The sequence below is a fragment of the Oncorhynchus kisutch genome, linkage group LG23 (genome assembly GCF_002021735.2).
Source record: "Oncorhynchus kisutch isolate 150728-3 linkage group LG23, Okis_V2, whole genome shotgun sequence".
In the NCBI taxonomy this organism is placed as follows: domain Eukaryota; kingdom Metazoa; phylum Chordata; class Actinopteri; order Salmoniformes; family Salmonidae; genus Oncorhynchus; species Oncorhynchus kisutch.
In genome coordinates, this window is record NC_034196.2 from 42,120,847 (window position 1) to 42,142,217 (window position 21,371).

The following is a 21,371-nucleotide window of genomic DNA, read 5'->3' on the forward strand; positions in this document are numbered from 1 at the left end:
TTTGCTTGCTGTTGGCTTGCTGTTGGCTTGCTGTTTGCTTGCTGTTTGCTTGCTGTTTGCTTGCTGTTGGCTTGCTGTTTGCTTGCTGTTGGCTTGCTGTTTGCTTGCTGTTTGCTTGCTGTTGGCTTGCTGTTGGCTTGCTGTTGGCTTGCTGTTGGCTTGCTGTTTGCTTGCTGTTTGCTTGCTGTTGGCTTGCTGTTTGCTTGCTGTTGGCTTGCTGGGTTTCTGTACAGCCCTTTGTGACATCAGCTGATTTAAGAAGGGCTTTATACTGTAAATATATTTGTTAAGTGCCTCAATAAAGTTTCAAAAATACCCCAATATATATATATATATATATGTATATAAAGAGGAAATTAGCATTTCAATACACTCGTATTAACATCTGCTAACCATGTGTATGTGACCAGTATCATTTTATTTTATTTTCACTGAGTGTACAAAATATTAAGGACACATTTATAATATTGAGTACCCCCCCCCCCCCTCTCACAACAGCCTCAATTTGTCGGGGCATGGACTCTACAAGGTGTTGAAAGCGTTCCACAGGGATGCTGTCCCATGTTGACTCCAATGCTTCCCACAGTTTTGTCAAGTTGGCTGGATGTCCTTTGGGTGGTGGACCATTCTAGATACACACAGGAGAAACTGTTGAGCGTGAAAAGCCCAGCAGCGTTGCAGTTTTTGACACACACAAACCGGTGTGACTGCCACCTACAGTGCTACCATACCCCGTTCAAAGGCACTTAAATATTTTGTCTTGCCCGTTCACCCGGGAAACACTCCATGTTTCAATTGTCTCAAGCCTTAAACATCCTTCTTTCACCTGTCTCCTCCACTTCCTCTGGACTCATTCAATGGATTTAACAAGTGCCATCAATAAGGGATCATAGCTTTCACCTGATCAGCCTATGTCATAGAAAGAGGTGTTCTTAATGTTTTGTACACTCAGTGTATAGATGCAGTCTGTCTGTTCTGCCCCTCTCTCTAGACTACAGGGAGGGCTTCTGCTTTACCGAGGTGCTCATGACTATGTGCCAGATGTCTTCCAGCAGCCGGACCCCCACCACCAAGTCCCAGTGCTGCTGTGACGGCGGCCGCGGCTGGGGTAACCAGTGTGAGCTCTGTCCCCTGGCTGGCACGGCAGGCTACAGGAAGCTCTGTCCCCACGGCCCGGGATACGCCACCGACGGCATGGGTGAGAGGTCAAAGGGTTTGGAGTTATAGAGCATGAAAAGGGTTGAACAGTGGAAGTGCCTGTAGGCAGAAGTGCCTTGATGATAAGGCTTGAGTTACAGGTTAAATGTGTATGGCTTTCAGTCAGGTGGTCAATAGTTTCTTCTAGGCTTTTCAAATCATTCCAAATAGGCCATTATTCCCTTCCTCTAGGCACTAGAGTGTAGATCTGAAATGATAGGATAGGTGTAAGCGATATGGCAAAATGCCCATCCAACTATTCAAAAGGCAAGATGTAGCAATTACTACATATAAGTTCAAGGAATGATCCAGTGAAAGGAATGTCACCTCGCCCTAAGCAAGAGGTCAGGACGAGTGTTTCAGTATTATTTTGAGAGTGTCAACTTGTAATTCATGCTAGTTTTTTTTCTATCGGGTTGTCCACTAGAATGCAAGAGTAACCTAGCAAACCTAATAAACCCTTGAATTGAATCAAGATTAGCAATCGGAAAACAAGAAATTATACATGGGACAAGCCAATTAAATTGACCCTATAGGCGATGGCCACGCAACTTTTTCAGTGTCATTTTTTAAATTTTCTAAATGTTTTAAAATATATATTATTATTATTTATTTTTTTACCCCCTTTTCTCCCAAATTTCATGGTATCCAATTGTTAGTAGCTACTGTCTTATCTCATCGCTACAACTCCCTTACGGGCTCGGGGGAGACGAAGGTCGAAAGCCATTCGTCCTCCGAAACACAACCCAACCAAGCCGCACTGCTTCTTAACACAGTGCGCATCCAACCCGGAAGCCAGCCGCACCAATGTGCCGGAGGAAACACCGTGCACCTGGCGACCTTGGTTAGCGTGCACTGCGCCTGGCCCGCCTAAATGGTTTTGATTTAGGAAATCTGTTCCCAAGTATTACCACAAATCAATAGAGAAGTGATCATGTCTCAATGTAATCAAGGTATGAAATTATTATGTTATTGTCCAAAACAATATCTGTTTGGGCTTACTTCCACTCAATTTGCAGTGTACAAATGTGTTTCGGGCCCTATGACCATCCATTCAGAAAATAATTACCCCATGGCTGAATCTAATTGTCACCCCCTGCTTTAGACTATGGGTATATTTATTATTCAGCTGAATCCTGAATGGTCCCGTCTTCTCTGAATGGTCTCGTCTTCTCTGAATGGTCTCGTCTTCTCTGAATGGTCTCGTCTTCTCTGAATGGCCCCGTCTTCTCTGAATGGTCCCGTCTTCTCTGAATGGTCCCGTCTTCTCTGAATGGCCCCGTCTTCTCTGAATGGTCCCGTCTTCTCTGAATGGTCTCGTCTTCTCTGAATGGTCCCGTCTTCTCTGAATGGTCCCGTCTTCTCTGAATGGTCCCGTCTTCTCTGAATGGTCCCGTATTCTCTGAATGGCCCCGTCTTCTCTGAATGGTCTCGTCTTCTCTGAATGGCCCCGTCTTCTCTGAATGGTCCCGTCTTCTCTGAAGGGTCCCGTCTTCTCTGAATGGTCCCGTCTTCTCTGAATGGTCCCGTCTTCTCTGAATGGCCCCGTCTTCTCTGAATGGTCCCGTCTTCTCTGAATGGTCTCGTCTTCTCTGAATGGTCCCGTCTTCTCTGAATGGTCCCGTCTTCTCTGAATGGTCCCGTCTTCTCTGAATGGTCCCGTCTTCTCTGAATGGTCTCGTCTTCTCTGAATGGCCCCGTCTTCTCTGAATGGCCCCGTCTTCTCTGAATGGTCCCGTATTCTCTGAATGGTCCCGTCTTCTCTGAATGGTCCCGTCTTCTCTGAATGGTCTCGTCTTCTCTGAATGGTCTCGTCTTCTCTGAATGGTCCCGTCTTCTATGAATGGTCCCGTCTTCTCTGAATGGTCTCGTCTTCTCTGAATGGCCCCGTCTTCTCTTAATGGTCCCGTCTTCTCTGAATGGTCCCGTCTTCTCTAAATGGTCCCGTCTTCTCTGAATGGCCCTGTGCTCTCTGTCTTTTGTCCTACAGATATAGACGAGTGTAAGGTAATCCCTGACACGTGTAAGAATGGACGCTGCATCAACACCATGGGATCCTACCGATGCCACTGCAAACTGGGCTACACCTCCACCATCACTGGAACGGCCTGCGTGGGTAAGGCACATTCCACTGTTACACTTCTATTGGTCAGAACAGTATTATGATTCGACATGGAGTCTGTTGTGAAACCTACTGAGTGGTTGTGATTGACGGTCTTTGTAACTGTTTTTAAAAACCTGGTGAGTGGTTGTGATTGAGGCCCATTGTGACTGTTTTTAAAAACCTGGTGAGTGGTCGTGATTGAAGCCCATTGTGAATGCAACCAAATCTATGATTTGTTGTATCAGCGATTTAGTGCAGGGCGGGAGCAAAATTGCACTCCAATACCAAGGCTGTGTTGGGAAACATGGAAAATACATAGTTCTCTCCTTGCCTCTTTGAAGTTGTCACTAATTTGACCATTTCCCCTTTCACCTATCAGATCATAGATAAATGATAACCCTCCCTCCCCTGTTGATCTTCTGTGTTCTCTTCCTGTCAGATCTGGATGAGTGTGTCATGTCCCCCAAGCCGTGTAATTTCATCTGTAAGAACACAGAGGGAAGTTACACTTGCTCCTGTCCCCGTGGTTACGTGCTCCAAGAAGACGGCAGGACCTGCAAAGGTACAGGGAAACTACAGTTCCCATGATGCAAAGCAACAGTCTTTTTTTTTAGCTCGATGGCTGTCTGCTGGATTTCTAGATTGGATAGGGTTACTTAGCGGTGTTATAGCCTGGTCCTAGATCCGAGTGTTCTGTGCTGCAAACGTCTATGGTCATTGTCACGTCACGACACAACAGATCTAGGACCAGGTTAGAGGTTTTACAGCTCAAACCCAACATCTATCAACTTCATTTCAACGGTACCTGCTGAACTCTGTATGCGACCAATAAACTTAAGATTTTTATTAGATTTTTACTAGCTAGCTAAAATGATCTCTTCATTATTAGTGAGTGATTAGTGAGTGCTGTCCACACTATAGGAATAGATTAATGAGAGGACAGATGCTGCTCAACAGCCAGTCATTACTGTAGAGTTGATTGTCCTGTATCACAACGTGGCGACAGACCTAAATTACAGTGACTGAATACACTGGTTGACTGAGTCATGAACAGTGCTGGAATGAATTGAATCGCAGCATAGGGGGCTCTGTCCATTGAAAAAGGGTCAACACAAAATAATCGATTGTTGCGTAATAACAGGGTGTAATGTTTTGTGTGTGTGATCTGAGAGCTTTGGTTTACTGTGTGTGTGTGTGTGTGTGTGTGTGTGTGTGTGTGTGTGTGTGTGTGTGTGTGTGTGTGTGTGTGTGTGTGTGTGTGTGTGTGTGTGTGTGTGTGTGTGTGTGTGTGTGTGTGTGTGTGTGTGTGTGTGTGTGTGTGTGTGTGTGTGTGTGTCCGTTTAGATTTGGACGAGTGCCAGACCAAGAGGCACAACTGTCAGTTCATGTGTGTCAACACCGTGGGCGGATTCACCTGCAAGTGTCCCCCTGGCTTCACCCAGCACCACACTGCATGCATAGGTAAGGCAATACGTCTGTAGTGTCCGTGTTTTTAAACTGCAGCTATAAGGGTTACCATGGTTATGTTCAATAGAACACACCCTTTTAAAACGGAAAACAAAAAATGACCATTTCTTATTGGACAAGTTCAACAAAGTCCCAACCCTGTTTCAGTCTGTCCTTTTTAATTTTCTGTTTGGTGCTCAATGAACACAACTCAGGTATAATACAAACTACATAAATGGAATGCTCTCTCTGTCAGATAATAATGAGTGTGTCGGGGAACCCTCCCTGTGTGGCACCAAGGGCATCTGTCAGAACTCCCCTGGTAGCTTCAACTGTGCGTGCCAGCGGGGTTACGAACTGGACGACACCGGACTGCACTGTGATGGTAGCTACAATTTAGTTTTTATTTCTTCCTTTTGTCATTCCATTTCTTACGGGAAACATCCACATGACACACTTCATATGAATTATGCTTTTTGTTTCAATAAATCGGGGAGGCAGGTAGCCTAGTGGTTAGAGTGTTGGGCCAGTAATCGAAAGGTTGCTAGATCGAATCCCCCAAGCTGACAAGGTAAAGCTCTGTCGTTCTGCCCCTGAACAAGGCAGTTAACCCACTGTTCCTAGGCCGTCATTGTAAATAAGAATTTGTTCTTAACTGACTTGCCTAGTTAAATAAATAAAAAAATAGAATTATGAATAGCATCATTAAACAATCATAAGGAATTGTTCAATATTTTTACCATATCACCATCTCACTCTATGTAACCTGATGGCTAAGTTTGCATTGCACCGTTGCCTCACCTCCCTAACACCTGAAGATATGATGTCCCCGATCAACCAGTGCCATGGTTTTGGTGAGCTAGTGGTGAAATCTGTATCTTAAGCATACAGTGGGGCAAAAAAGTATTTAGTCAGCCACCAATTGTGCAAGTTCTCCCACTTAAAAAGATGAGAGAGGCCTGTAATTTTCATCATAGGTACACTTCAACTACAACAGACAAAATGAGAAGAAAAAAAATCCAGAAAATCACATTGTAGGATTTTTAATGAATTTTATTTGCAAATTATGGTGGAAAATAAGTATTTAAGAAGAACTGTGGGATTGAACCTCAGTGGCAGAGATAAACCTCCCGGTGAACAAAATGTTTTTGGTGGTAGTTTATTATTTATTATTATTATTTATATTTCTATTATACATATATTTGAAAGACTTCTCAAAGTGGCACTACTGTCGTAAAAGCGTAGGAAATCAAGGCCTACTTGACTGTTCTCTCTAACAGCATTTGGCTGACTGCGATTTCAAGGCCTCAAACCTTTCGCCAACTCTCCTTTTATTGAAGTCTCCACAGAGTGGCAATGCCCAAAACCACAAGTCCTCTACTGGCACTATCTAAATGAACTCTATGCCATCGCTCTACAAACAAAATAATTCACTTTCAAAACTCAACAAAGAATAGTTTGGTACAGGTTGACTGTAAAGTATTGTACGGGGAGAGAATTCAGGGCAGTGGTTTAGTTTGTGCCATGGACTCTGTAAAAGCTCAAATCCCAGGTTGAACGTTATCCTCTGTTTTGAGCTAAAGTTTACCTGGTTTGCGTTACTCGAATATTTAAGCATTCGGCTTAAATAGGCCATTTTCCCACATCTATAGGAGTGTGTATTAGAAACAGATGCCGAGTCAACCTGCCAATTCATTATGAAGGGTCAATTGTACACACCAAGGGAATCCATACAACTAGGCAGCTAAAGGTAGATTTGTTCTCCTAGCATTTTGGGTGTAAACACAATTGAAATACCCTAACGTAGATTTCAAGCTCATATATATATTTTAGAGGAGCTGATGCAGGAAACTCACAATTGCATCATACTGCATTGTACAGTAGCTTAATGTTCCAATCTAAATATGCAATGTAACCAGGATGGGAACGGTGATGATGATGATGAATAAGAATTAGGAATATGGTGATGATAATGATGAAGATTAGGAAAGTAACGTTGATGATGATTATTAGGATGGTGAAGATGACGGATGGGCCAATGCATATGTGTTCTTCTGCCTTTTGACCGTCAGACGTGAACGAGTGTGACAGTAACGACAGGTGCCAACATGGCTGCCAGAACATGCTGGGCGGCTACCGTTGTAACTGCCCTCAGGGCTACACACAGCACTACCAGTGGAACCAGTGTGTGGGTGAGTACCACAGGGCACTACTTTGGGACACCGATGATAACTACATGATTTGAAAGGGAAAGTGCAGATTTTTGGCAACTAAGCCCATGTTCTACTTACCCAGAGTCAGATGAACTCGTGGATACCATTTCTATGTGTCTGCGTGCACTTTGAAGGAAGTTGCAGCTAGCTTCGCGAGCCATCGAAAACTTGTGTTAAAGCAATGACAGGAAGTCTACCGCAACAACTAGCATACCAGCAGTTCCAGTAGACTTCCAGCCATTTCTCTAACGCTAGTTAGCCATTGCTCTCTAACGCTAGTTAGCCATTGCTCTAACGCTAGTTAGCCATTTCTCTAACGCTAGTTAGTCATTGCTCTAACGCTAGTTAGCCATTTCTCTAACGCTAGTTAGTCATTGCTCTAATGCTAGTTAGCCATTTCTCTAACGCTAGTTAGCCATTTCTCTAACGCTAGTTAGCCATTTCTCTAACGCTAGTTAGCCATTTCTCTAATGCTAGTTAGTCATTGCTCTAACGCTAGTTAGCCATTGCTCTAACGCTAGTTAGCCATTTCTCTAACGCTAGTTAGCCATTTCTCTAACGCTAGTTAGTCATTGCTCTAACGCGAGTTAGTCATTGCTCTAACGCTAGTTAGCCATTTCTCTAACGCTAGTTAGTCATTGCTCTAACGCTAGTTAGCCATTGCTCTAACGCTAGTTAGCCATTGCTCTAACGCTAGTTAGCCATTTCTCTAACGCTAGTTAGTCATTGCTCTAACGCTAGTTAGTCATTGCTCTAACGCTAGTTAGTCATTGCTCTAACGCTAGTTAGCCATTTCTCTAACGCTAGTTAGTCATTGCTCTAACACTAGTTAGTCATTGCTCTAACGCTAGTTAGCCATTGCTCTAACGCTAGTTAGCCATTGCTCTAACGCTAGTTAGCCATTTCTCTAACGCTAGTTAGTCATTGCTCTAACGCTAGTTAGCCATTTCTCTAACGCTAGTTAGTCATTGCTCTAACGCTAGTTAGTCATTGCTCTAACGCTAGTTAGCCATTGCTCTAACGCTAGTTAGCCATTGCTCTAACGCTAGTTAGCCATTGCTCTAACGCTAATGCGATTTAGCAACTTCCTTCAAACTGCACACAGGGATTGGAAGGTTGGGAGTTCGATCCCCAGCAGAGTCATATACCAAAGACTGTAAAAATGGGACCCGATAAGCTTTATGTACATTGGGGGTAAGGCCCTGTGATAGACTAGCATCCTGTCCAGGGGCTGTACTTGTATTTCAAGCTGCCTCACGCTACAGAAACAGGAAACAGGCTCCTGCTCCCATGAGCTGTTCTGGGTCACACAAGCGAAGACTTGTGCAAGGCTACTTACTTATATTGACGGTTGAGTTAAGACTTGTTTTGCGTTATACGTTTGGAACCTGGCCATTGATTAAATCTGTGCATTGGTTTTACTTCGCTGGGTGTCATTAAAGTGTCCATCACAAGCTGAGTAACCCTTTCCTGCAGTCAAGGAGCAAAAGCACCCTCTTTGGCCTCATAGGTGGAATGTTATTCATAATTATAATTATTCATATAATAATTATTTATTTATTTTTAAACGACCAAAATCCGGTGTTTCTATGTCAAATAGTTTTGTTATTTTTCAGTCATATGTGATGTATATAAAGTGTAATATTGGGATTAAAACTCGAAATGTAATACATTTCAACTCTATATCTGACATGGTACAGGTTTCTTCTTTATTTAAGCCCATAACCATGTGTGTGAGGTGTATACTTTTGTTTCAAAGTGGATTTGTTTAAGACTACCAAGAAGCACTCTGTGTGACCCTGTTTTGACCCACTCAGTAAAAGGTTGATAGCCATTTAATAAATCATAGTTTTTTGGGGTTTGTGTGCTCGTAAAATGAGTTGTACAGTAGAGGACAGGAGTAATTATATTTCTTAATCATTGTAAATTAACATTTTCTGTTAGATGCATTATCATCTTGTCTGTTGGGGGCGATACCTAACTTCTACTTAAAACGTATTTTCACTTAGTTAAACATTGTTGTCAATGGGAGATTGAATAAAAAGCATTTGGAAGTTAGGATTCAGCACATAGAGTTAAGATAAACCAAAGGTTATTTAGATAATAAAGTAAGATTCTGTTGTATGGTGAAATTCATTGTCACAGAAAATGATGTAAAAGTGCTATATGTGCATTGGCGGAAGGGTACTTTCAACTACTTGCTGCAAACAAATGTTTTTGAAAACAATATTGGACTACCTTCCAGTTACAGGTCGAGTAAACAGAACCACATTGCCACCTGCTGGACAATAAGAGAAAGGTTCTCTCTCTCATACCAATGGGTTCCAGAACGTTGATATTATTACAGTAGTGTTCTAATGTTCTATAGATTCATTGTGATCCACTGTCAAAAAGCAAACGCAGTGTCACCTAGATTCAGACATTTTAGCTTTAGGTGTATTTTCCAATGCTGCTTTAACCCTGGGGGTGTGGGTCACAGCAAGGTGTTTCAATCATTCTATGTCCTGGTTGACCTCAATAACAAGTCAAACTAATTCTCCTACCCCCTCTCTTAACTCCTCCACCCCCTCCTCTCCTCTCTCAGATGAGAACGAGTGCTCCAACCCGGGCAGCTGTGGATCGGCCTCCTGTTACAACACGCTAGGCAGCTTCAAGTGTGCCTGCCCCTCAGGCTACAGCTTCGACTCATTCAGCAGCAGCTGTCAGGATGTCAACGAGTGCTCCAACAAGAACCCCTGTAGCTACGGCTGCTCCAACACAGAGGGAGGCTACCTGTGTGGTTGCCCGCTGGGCTATTTTCGCATGGGCCAAGGGTAAGGAGGCAGGGACCTGGAGCTAACTCTGCAAATAGCACTGCTGGGTGATATGAAAAGTCATAATCAATCTAGCATTTATATAATAATGCTCTTAGCAAAAAAATTGTATCTTTAATTGACAATCTGTAGAAACTATGAGAATAGAAAAGTTCAGAACTTTTTGTGAAACATCACAGAAAAATACATGGCAAATAGAATGGTGTTCTGAGATAGATGGGAGGGGTTTGATGGGAACTGAAGGATGGGACTGGATGGTGTTCAGAGATAGATGGGAGGGGTTTGATGGGAACTGAAGGATGGGACTGGATGGTGTTCAGAGACAGAATGGAGGGGTAGAGTGGAGCTGAAGGATGGGACTGGATGGTGTTCAGAGATAGATGGGAGGGGTTTGATGGGAACTGAAGGATGGGACTGGATGGTGTTCAGAGTTAGATGGGAGGGGTTTGATGGGAACTGAAGGATGGGACTGGATGGTGTTCAGAGATAGATGGGAGGGGTTTGATGGGAACTGAAGGATGGGACTGGATGGTCTTCAGAGATAGATGGGAGGGGTTTGATGGGAACTGAAGGATGGGACTGGATGGTGTTCAGAGATAGATGGGAGGGGTTTGATGTTTGATGGGAACTGAAGGATGGGACTGGATGGTGTTCAGAGATAGATGGGAGGGTTTGATGGGACTGGATGGTGTTCTGAGATAGATGGGAGGGGTTTGATGGGACTGGATGGTGTTCAGAGATAGATGGGAGGGGTTTGATGGGACTGGATGGTGTTCAGAGATAGATGGGAGGGGTTTGATGGGACTGGATGGTGTTCAGAGATAGATGGGAGGGGTTTGATGGGACTGGATGGTGTTCAGAGATAGATGGGAGGGGTTTGATGGGACTGGATAGTGTTCAGAGATAGATGGGAGGGGTTTGATGGGACTGGATTGTGTTCAGAGATAGATGGGAGGGGTTTGATGGGATTGGATAGTGTTCTGAGATAGATGGGAGGGGTTTGATGGGACTGGATGGTGTTCTGAGATAGATGGGAGGGGTTTGATGGGACTGGATAGTGTTCAGAGATAGATGGGAGGGGTTTGATGGGACTGGATTGTGTTCAGAGATAGATGGGAGGGGTTTGATGGGATTGGATAGTGTTCTGAGATAGATGGGAGGGGTTTGATGGGACTGGATGGTGTTCAGGGATAGATGGGAGGGGTTTGATGGGACTGGATGGTGTTCAGAGATAGATGGGAGGGGTTTGATGGGACTGGATGGTGTTCAGAGATAGATGGGAGGGGTTGAGTGGAGCCGAAGGATGGGACTAAAAATAAACAAAAGACTATTGTGAAATGGGTCTGTAAAATGTATATAGTAAGCTGGAAGTAGAAGCCTAAGTTTTGTTGTCCATTACTTTACTCAAATTAGGGGAGGGTTAGGGGAGGGTTAGGGAAGGGTTAGGGGAGGGTTAGGGGAGGGTTAGGGGAGGGTTAGGGGAGGGTTAGGGGAAAATATATATATATATATTTTTTTTTTTTTACTATTTTCTACATTGTAGAATAATAGTGAAGATGTAAAAAATATGAAATAACACATATGGAATTATGTAGTAACCAAAATAGTGTTAAACAAATCTAAAGATATTTGAGATTCTTCAAATAGCCACCCTTTGCCTTGATGACAGCTCTGCACACTCTTGGCATTCTGTCAATCAGCTTCACCTGGAATGCTTTTCCAACAGTCTTGAAGGAGTTCCCACATATGCTGAGCACTTGTTGGCTGCTTTTCCTTCACTCTGTGGCTAAACTCATCCCAAACCATCTCAATTGGGTTGAGGTCAGGGGATTGTGGCGGCCAGGTCATCTGATGCAGCACTCCATCACTCTCCTTCTTGGTAAATAGCCCTTACACAGCCTGGAGGTGTGTTGAGTCATTGTCCTGTTGAAAATCATATCAAATCAAATGTATTTATATAGCCCTTCGTACATCGGCTGATATCTCAAAGTGCTGTACAGAAAGGAGTCACCACACCACTAGAGGGATATCTTCAACCACCAACTTACCATCCTGAGACAAGGCCGAGTATAGCCCACAAAGATCTCCGCCACGGCACAACCCAAAGGGGGGCGCCAACCCAGACAGGAAGATCACATCAGTGACTCAACACACTCAAGTGATGCACCCCTCCTAGGGACGGTATGAAAGAGCCCTAGTAAGCGAGTGACTCAGCCCCTGTAATAGGGTTAGAGGCAGAGAATCCCAGTGGAAAGAGGGGAACCGGCCAGGCAGAGACAGCAAGGGCGGTTCGTTGCTCCAGAGCCTTTGCGTTCACCTTCACACTCCTGGGCCAGACTACACTCAATCATATGACCAACTGAAGAGATGAGTCTTCAGTAAAGACTTAAAGGTTGAGACCGAGTTTGCGTCTCTCACATGGGTAGGCAGACCATTCCATAAAAATGGAGCTCTATAGGAGAAAGCCCTGCCTCCAGCTGTTTGCTTAGAAATTCTAGGAACAATTAGGAGGCCTGCGTCTTGTGACCGTAGCGTACGTGTAGGTATGTACGGCAGGACCAAATCAGAGAGATAGGTAGGAGCAAGCCCATGTAATGCTTTGTAGGTTAGCAGTAAAACCTTTAAATCTGCCCTTGCATTGACAGGAAGCCAGTGTAGGGAGTCTAGCATTGGAGTAATATGATAAAAATCTTTGGTTCTAGTCAGGATTCTAGCAGTCGTATTTAGCACTAACTGAAGTTTATTTAGTGCTACATGATTCCATATGTGTTATTTCATAGTTTTTACATCTTCACTATTATTCTACAATGTAGAAAATAGTAAAAAATATAAAGAAGATCCCTTGAATGAGTAGGTGTGTTCAAACTTCGACTGGTACTGTATTTATCCCAAAACATATATGGGGGATTGGAAATGATGCAGACAATTACATTGATGGAAGCTACAATCTACAGTATTAAAGCTGATCTACCCCCCCCCCCCCCCCCAAACAATACCAAAGGAGGCACTCTGCCAGATGCCAGATGGCTGGTCCATATTTAGCCCAGTGGGTCTAAATTGGGATTTTAGAGTAGAAGTATCATTATTTGTCTTATAATGAGGGCATCAAGGGGAAACAAAAAGAGCCGTGTTTTAGACATGCCAGGGACGATTCGTAAGGAGGGGATGGGATTGGGGTCAGGGTCCTTAGAAACACTTATTGGGACGGGCCCATCAGGAACAGCTTAGCTTTTGACTTGTGTTTCCCAATCTGTTTCTCTGGGATTTCTAAAAAATATTTGTTCTACCCCTGCACTAGCACACCTGACTGTTATGTTTCATGTATAATTTCATGGGTCAGAAGGATTTCCATTGTTGTAATGAAGAAGTTGTCGACTCATGCACTCTCTCATGCTCGTCTATGTGCGTGCCTGTCTGGCTGTGTGTCTGTCTGGCTGTGTGTTTCTGTGTGTTGTTCAGTCACTGTGTGTCAGGCTTGGGCTTTGGGAAGGGCCAGTATGAGGGGCCAGAGATAGAAGACAACACTCTCTCCCCAGAGACCTGCTACGAGTGTAAGATCAACGACTACCCCAAGAAGCACGGCCGCAAGAGGCGCAACGCCAATGGAACGCAACCCATAGAGGTACAGTATATTGGGAGCATTGACACTTATAACAGTAGCGGTAACATGTTGGAGTGTCTATTCTCTATTCTGGAGATTTATAGATGTATGTATATAGAGAGGTGAAAGGTTACTGCCCACTTTCATATGATGCAGAGAACTCTCATTCCATTAGTGATTCTCCGTTATTCAAATCAAATCAAATCAAATGTATTTATATAGCCCTTCGTACATCAGCTGATATCTCAAAGTGCTGTACAGAAACCCAGCCTAAAACCCCAAACAGCAAGCAATGCAGGTGTAGAAGCACGTTATTCCATTAGTCTGTGTGAACTATCTCGCCTCACATTTCAGTTCACACCGGCCTAATGCACACTGACATTACATAGTCCTTCTTAGTTAGTTATGCCAAGGTGTAACACAGCAAAGCAAAATTGGTTCTGTGAAAGTTGCCAGAACATTTGCTAGTGTTCTCATAAAACACAAAATATTATCATAAATCCAGTCGTGCTGATGATCATAGAGAGTTTGTATAGAACGTTCGCCTGATGTTGCAAAAACGTTCCTAGAACCCATTTACTTGGTTCTTTAAAAGGTTGACGGAATGTTTATTTTAGATTGTGGGAACATTGTGGGGATATGACAAGAGATAGGTTTCCAAAACGCTAACACTGACCATGTTTCTGTCAGGGTGCACAAAGCATGTGTTAGAAGAGGGTATGAGGAAGGAGCATGTGTTAGAAGGGGGTATGAAGAAGGAGCATGTGTTAGAAGGGGGTATGAGGAAGGAGCATGTGTTAGAAGGGGGTATGAGGAAGGAGCATGTGTTAGAAGGGGGTATGAGGAAGGAGCATGTGTTAGAAGGGGGTATGAGGAAGGAGCATGTGTTAGAAGGGGGTATGAGGAAGGAGCATGTGTTAGAAGAGGGTATGAGGAAGGAGCATGTGTTAGAAGAGGGTATGAGGAAGGAACATGTGTTAGAAGAGGGTATGAGGAAGGAGCATGTGTTAGAAGAGGGTATGAGGAAGGAGCATGTGTTAGAAGGGGGTATGAAGAAGGAGCATGTGTTAGAAGGGGGTATGAGGAAGGAGCATGTGTTAGAAGGGGGTATGAGGAAGGAGCATGTGTTAGAAGGGGGTATGAGGAAGGAGCATGTGTTAGAAGGGGGTATGAGGAAGGAGCATGTGTTAGAAGGGGGTATGAGGAAGGAGCATGTGTTAGAAGAGGGTATGAGGAAGGAGCATGTGTTAGAAGAGGGTATGAGGAAGGAACATGTGTTAGAAGAGGGTATGAGGAAGGAGCATGTGTTAGAAGAGGGTATGAGGAAGGAGCATGTGTTAGCAGAGGGTATGAGGAAGGAGCATGTGCTAGAAGAGGGTATGAGGAAGGAGCATGTGTTAGCAGAGGGTATGAGGAAGGAGCACGTGTTAGAAGAGGGTATGAGGAAGGAGCATGTGTTAGCAGAGGGTATGAGGAAGGAGCATGTGTTAGCAGAGGGTATGAGGAAGGAGCATGTGTTAGCAGAGGGTATGAGGAAGGAGCATGTGTTAGAAGAAGGTATGAGGAAGGAGCATGTGTTAGCAGAGGGTATGAGGAAGGAGCATGTGTTAGCAGAGGGTATGAGGAAGGAGCACGTGTTAGAAGAGGGTATGAGGAAGGAGCACGTGTTAGAAGAGGGTATGAGGAAGGAGCATGTGTTAGCAGAGGGTATGAGGAAGGAGCATGTGTTAGCAGAGGGTATGAGGAAGGAGCATGTGTTAGCAGAGGGTATGAGGAAGGAGCATGTGTTAGAAGAAGGTATGAGGAAGGAGCATGTGTTAGCAGAGGGTATGAGGAAGGAGCATGTGCTAGAAGAGGGTATGAGGAAGGAGCATGTGTTAGCAGAGGGTATGAGGAAGGAGCATGTGTTAGAAGAGGGTATGAGGAAGGAGCATGTGTTAGCAGAGGGTATGAGGAAGGAGCATGTGCGTACCGATAGGACGCATGGGGTGTAAATAGCTTAGTTGTGGTTATACGTAGAAAACCGACAACATAGTTTACATAAGTATTTAGACCCTTTGCTATGAGACTCGAAATTTAGGTCAGGTGCATCTTGTTTCGATTGATCACACACTTGTCTATATGAGGTCCCACAGTTGACAGTGCATGTCAGAGCAATAACCAAGCCATGAGGTCGAGGGAATTGTCTGTAGAGCTCAGAGACAGGATTGTGTCGAGGCACAGATCTGGGGAAGGGTACCAAAAAACCTCTGCAGCATTGAAGGTCTCCAAGAACACAGTGGCCTCCATCATTCTTAAATGGAAGAAGTTTGGAACCACCAAGACTCTTCCTAGAGCTGGCGACCCAGCCAAACTGATCAATAAGAGAGAACGGCCTTGGTCAGGGAGGTGACCAAGAACCTGATGGTCACTCTGAAAGAGCTCCAGAGTTCCTCTGTGGAGATGGGAGAACCTTCCAGAAGGAAAACCATCTCTGCAGCACTCCACTAATCAGGCCTTTATGGTAGAGTGGCCAGACGGAAGCCACTCCTCAGTAAAAGGCACATGACAGCCTGCTTGGAGTTTGCCAAAAGGCACCTAAAGACTCGCAGACCATGAGAAACAAGATTCTCTGGTCTGATCAAACCAAAATTGAACTATTTGGCCTGAATGCCAATCGTCACGTCTGGAGGAAATCTGGCACCATCCGTACGGTGAAGCATGGTGGTGGCAGCATCATGCTGTGGGGGTGTTTTTCAGCGTCAGAGACTGTGAGACTAGTCAGGATCGAGGCAAAGATGAACGGAGAAAAGTACAGAGAGATCCTTGATGAAAACCTGCTGCAGAGTGCTCAGGACCTCAGACTGGGGCAAAGGTTCACCTTCCAACAGGACAACAACCCTACGCACACAGCCAAGACAATGTGTTAATGTTAGTGTTAATATCTGTTGTTAAAAAAAGTAGATTTGCTCGAAAGTAGAGTCTATCTTGTCCGATATGAGAATGATCTGTTATCACTATATCATACATTTTTGAATCCAGTAAATTGTTGAGTGCATTTTTGGAAATAAAAATGTAGTCAATTCTTTCCAGCTGAAATAATACATGTAATACAAATATTATATAAATGTCATGAAGCAAAAATATACACAAATTAATACATTATCTGATCAAATGTATTTAGAAAGGGGCACAAGACAGGGTTGTCCTCTCTCCCCCCTCCTTTTTGCACTGGCTATTGAACCGCTAGTAGAAAGAATTAGACAGGACCCAAACGTAACAGGTATTGGTAAACACGAACATAAACTAATCTTATTTGCAGATGATCTCCTGTTATACCTGACCAATATTAAAAACGCAATGCCCCCTTTGCTAAAAAAACTAACATTTTCAGAATACTCTAAATTCTCAGGATATAAAATGATCATGGAGAAAACAAAATAATAGCAATAAGAAAAAGAAAAATAACAACTCACAATAACTCACGTTACTTTTCATTTACTTTAAATCCGTCTGTCTGCATATTTCAAGAAATAGCATATGAGGTTGCACTGAGATACCTGATGGGTTGGGCAATACTTTTCTTTCTTTACTTCATCTTAAAAAAAAACATATATTTAAAAACTGGAAATCAACCAATCCTCTATCCTTTACGCAATGGAAAGTGTAAAGAACTCAAAGGTTGTTCTGTCAACATTTTTGCAACATCAAAAGGAATGTTTTGCGCACCCTGATACAAACATTATCTGAATGTCAGCACAACTGGACAGTTGTGTTTTGGGAACATATCTTTTGTGATGTCCCCACAATGTTCCGATCTGAATGTTACCACAACCTAATGAAACATTCTGGGAACCTTTAAAGAACAGACAAAATGTGTTCTGGGAACATTCTTGCAACATCACCCAACTCTTTTATACAAACATTGTATAATCAGCACGACTGGACAGTTTTTATGTTATGTGAACATTTGCTGCAACCTAACGAATGTTCTGTGAACTTTCACAGAACCAATTTTGGTTTTCTGGGAAAACATTACTGGTACATTATGTTATTACGTTACCTGGAAACCTATTGAGAACGTTTGGGGAACGTTCTGTGGTGGTTGTTACAGATTGTTGTTTACGACATTTTAGTGAACGTTAGAACATTCCAAGGATATTTCTTTTTTTTTTTTACAAAAAAGGATTTTGTCATCAAAAAACATTCTTTGAATGTTTTTGGGATGTTATCATCCTAATGTTGGATAAACACTAATTAGAACTTAATGGGAATCTAATGTTCTGGGAATGTTCCCGGTTTGCTGGGAACCCTGTGCCTCTCATTGACAGAGTCCATGGTTACTTAGTAAGTTAGTAACCCCGTGGCGTAACCCTGTCTGTCTCACCATCAGCACAACCAGGTGAGCCTAGCCAGTCTGGACATGGAAGTTCCTGTCACCCTGCTGCTCAACGTGTCCCAGCTCAACCCCAAGGAGCACATCCTGGAGCTGGTGCCTGCCATCAAGCCCTTGGTGGGCCACGTGCACTATGTCATCACCAGCGGCAACCGCAAAGGCCTGTTCCGCATCCAGCAGCGTGACGGCCTCTGCTACCTACACAGCACCAAGAGGAAGGGGGCACTGGTGGCACCGCAGGATCACACGCTGGAGATCGCCAGCTTGCCGCTCTACGGCAAAGCCCAGTTCAAAGAGCTGGAGGACCGGCGGGACCAAGACTACCTTACGGGGGAACTGGGGGAGAACCTGCGCATGAGGCTGCACATCCGACTGCAATAGCTGGAGTGGGATTTGGGGAAACACAGGGAAACAACCCTTGTTTTCCCTTCAAACTGGTGTTTTTCAGTTCACCATTTTAAAGCCAAATGATATGTGGAAGGAATGGTTTTTTTTCTTCTTCTTCTTCTGGTTTGCATTTTTTTCTTGTTTGCGTTTTTGACCTCAAAGTCCAGAATCTCTCTAGGGCAGCCCAATTCAAAACATAATAATAATAAACTTTCACTAATTCATTTTTCAGTGGAATATATATCAGAATTGGGCTGCCTGTGTAAACACATCCTAGGAAAAGAGAGTGACCAGAAGCATGAACATGAGACATCTTTCACAGGTTCTCCCTCGCTGTGAGTGACCTCATGCCATGACCATGTACACGAGTGGAAGACCAAGAGCAAGACATGATGTTCAAATTACCTGGACAGTTTAGTTGGTCAGTTCATGGTAAGGAAATAGCATGTGATGTTCTGGAGATAGGCAGGCTCTGAAAGTACACACATCTGCAGCATGGTGGGTTGCTACAATACAGTTGACAATATTACGGAGGTCAGCTTGGTTATTTTAGTGACTAGACACACTCTTGGTGAATTCCTAGTTGACTGTTGTAGAGCTGCCACAGTCCCACATTAATTTTTATAGTGGTCCGACAGACTATTGCAGCTCTGTGGCTGTGAACTTATGAATTGAGCATTACAGGGCATAGCATCCTCCTGTAAGAGTTTGTATTCCAGGCCTATTGGTCGTGGTATAACATTGTCAATATGGGATTTGGTGCGAAAAGGGAAACTGATATTTTAGGACACAACATGGAATCACATCATTATAAAGAATAATAGTAATTAAAAAATATAAATTGTTTTCTTACATATGTACATATTAACAATCAGTATTTCAATTATTGTGAACTGATTTTTTATTTTTATTTATTTTAGTATTTAATACAAAGTTGTACACTATTGGTCAAATTCACATCTAATAAAAGGACACACACAAAAAAAAGTGTCATTTACGTTTTTACACATCCTCAATGTGTATTCTCTTCGTGTATTACAGAAACACACATAAGTTGTTAGAAGCACACATGTTTTGTATAATATACAGGAGTATGTATGTTCATATTGCACAATTACCTCAACGTTTAGTCTCTACAGATAAGGCCATGTGACCAATGAAAGCATGTATCAATCCAATTTCTTAAATCAGCTGTTAAAGGATATGGGTTTAATAGAATTTTGTTTATGTTGAATGAAAATTGATCATGGAAGTCATTGAGAAAGAGGTGGGCGCTATCCCACTTAGGGAGATGCTTCACTCATTGAAACGTTTGACCAAAGAGGAGTGTGTTTCAGTAATAAATATGAAGCTGTCTGGAGGTGTAATGTACGGTCATATGTAATCAAGGACTGTAGATGTGGTGAACACCTTGTTTTGCTTTTTGCTTTGTCTTCCATTTAAAAGCTTTTATTTCATTTCTCCCATCAGTTCTCAAAATGTAAGTCCCATTTGGTTGCAGGATTTCTATACTCGCTAAGAAGCAATAGCAAGTAGCCCACAGAAACCAGGACATTTATTGTGTTGTCATTTTGTTTACATGTTTAATATATATCTACACAGAGTAAACTAACAGGGGTACAGTCAATAATGTATATAAACACTAGATCACCCACAAGGGGTGTTGTTTTGAAGCCACTGCGCCACCATCTTTGTTCTCCTCCTCTTTTTTACACCTTATCACATACTTTTTACATTATATTATGTGAACTGAACTAACCCGTAAAGTATACTTTTTTGAAAGTACTGCTACTGTTCCCACTACAACAAAGAAATACTTAGATCCATGTCATTTTATTATTTTAATATTCCATTCATTCATATTTTTAGAGAGGGTTATTTCGGCTGTCCCCATAGGAACCAAAAAGGGTTCTTCAAATGGTTATCCTATGGGGACAGCCGAAGAACTCTTTTAGGTTCAGAACCGTTTCTTTTTTTTCTCCTAAGAGTACCAATATGGTGGCAATGGCTCTCATTGACCAATACATAGCATCAGCAATCTAGTATTTATATACATCATTGGGTACAATGACTCAAAAATTAACTTAGAATTTCCTATAAATACCTAAACAAAGATATAGTATAATAAATGTACTTGATAATGGAACAATTTTAAAAATACTGTACATGAATGTCCTTTGAGAGATCAACATTTGACAATCTTACACAAACATGCAAGAGCCTTTTGTTCTACAGTTTTTTTGGGGGGGCGGCGATGTCCTACTAACAATGTGTAATACATTTACGTAATGATGCTACATGAACAGTCAGTAGGAGTATTGCTACTAGTATTATAAATGCTCCCTACTTAGGATGTTGTTAACGAAACCATGAGACAATATAGAGGTACTGTAGCGATGTCGAACTGGTGCTCAATGATGGCAGTACTGTATACGCAGACATTTTCAGAAGTTACAAACTTTACTGCATCGACGCGAAGACTGAACATTCATGTCAAAACAAATGTATAACAGTCGGTTTGTTGTTGTATTTTTGAACTCTTGAACTGAACGTTTTTTACATGTTACCTTGCAGTTGCTCACAAATAGATATGTTTGAATCTTTGTACTGATGTCCAGTTTTATTCATTGTAAATCTTTTTACAGTAAAGGCGTTGTTTTTTTGAGGTGTATTTCTTGGGACTATTCACTTTGCAAAATACTATTTGTGCTGTTGAACATAGCATGCGACACCAGTATCTAAATATGTGACGGCATAGTTCTATGTGAGCTTAAGTTAAAAAATATATATATATTTTTAGAATATTTAGGTTTGATAAAAGTACAGACTCAGAGATTCAAACCGGTGTAGTTGGAGAAAACATGGGAAAGTCATGCTGCTGGGAAAGATTTTTGCTGTGATTTTCACACTAAGAGAGCACTTCTTTGTTTACGCCCATTCAGCATCATTCACACCCTCTTAAGCCCCACCAATCTCTAAGAATTCACATGTCAACGCATGTGACTCATTATGGCTCATCCTATAGAAAGTCGTTTCTACTTGAACTTTCTCCCTCTGGGCTTTGTCTATAGCACCAGCTACATTCAGGGCAGCAATGTTGTTGAGAGCTGTAGCAACACTTTTGCGGTAGCAAAGATGATCTATATACTGACCAGGGAATCCCCCTTTCTGTTATAGGGGCAGGTTGTTTCGCATGGCTCGGTGCCCCAGATGGAATGGTCTGAAATATGCAAAC

At 42.8% G+C, this 21,371-nt stretch overlaps 1 protein-coding gene across 1 annotated transcript in view; it reads left to right on the forward strand.

Moving 5' to 3' along the window:
* Positions 1-20,807, forward strand: part of fbn2a (fibrillin 2a) — a 217,767-nt gene extending 196,960 nt beyond the window's left edge. The window contains exons 57-65 of the mRNA XM_031802448.1: positions 992-1,198; positions 3,188-3,313; positions 3,741-3,863; positions 4,646-4,762; positions 5,004-5,132; positions 6,820-6,939; positions 9,545-9,773; positions 13,233-13,395; positions 17,747-20,807. Coding sequence (XP_031658308.1) covers positions 992-1,198; positions 3,188-3,313; positions 3,741-3,863; positions 4,646-4,762; positions 5,004-5,132; positions 6,820-6,939; positions 9,545-9,773; positions 13,233-13,395; positions 17,747-18,130 — 1,598 coding nt within the window. The 3' untranslated portion in view covers positions 18,131-20,807. The remainder of the gene's footprint in view (positions 1-991; positions 1,199-3,187; positions 3,314-3,740; positions 3,864-4,645; positions 4,763-5,003; positions 5,133-6,819; positions 6,940-9,544; positions 9,774-13,232; positions 13,396-17,746) is intronic.
* Positions 20,808-21,371: the final 564 nt, after the last annotated feature.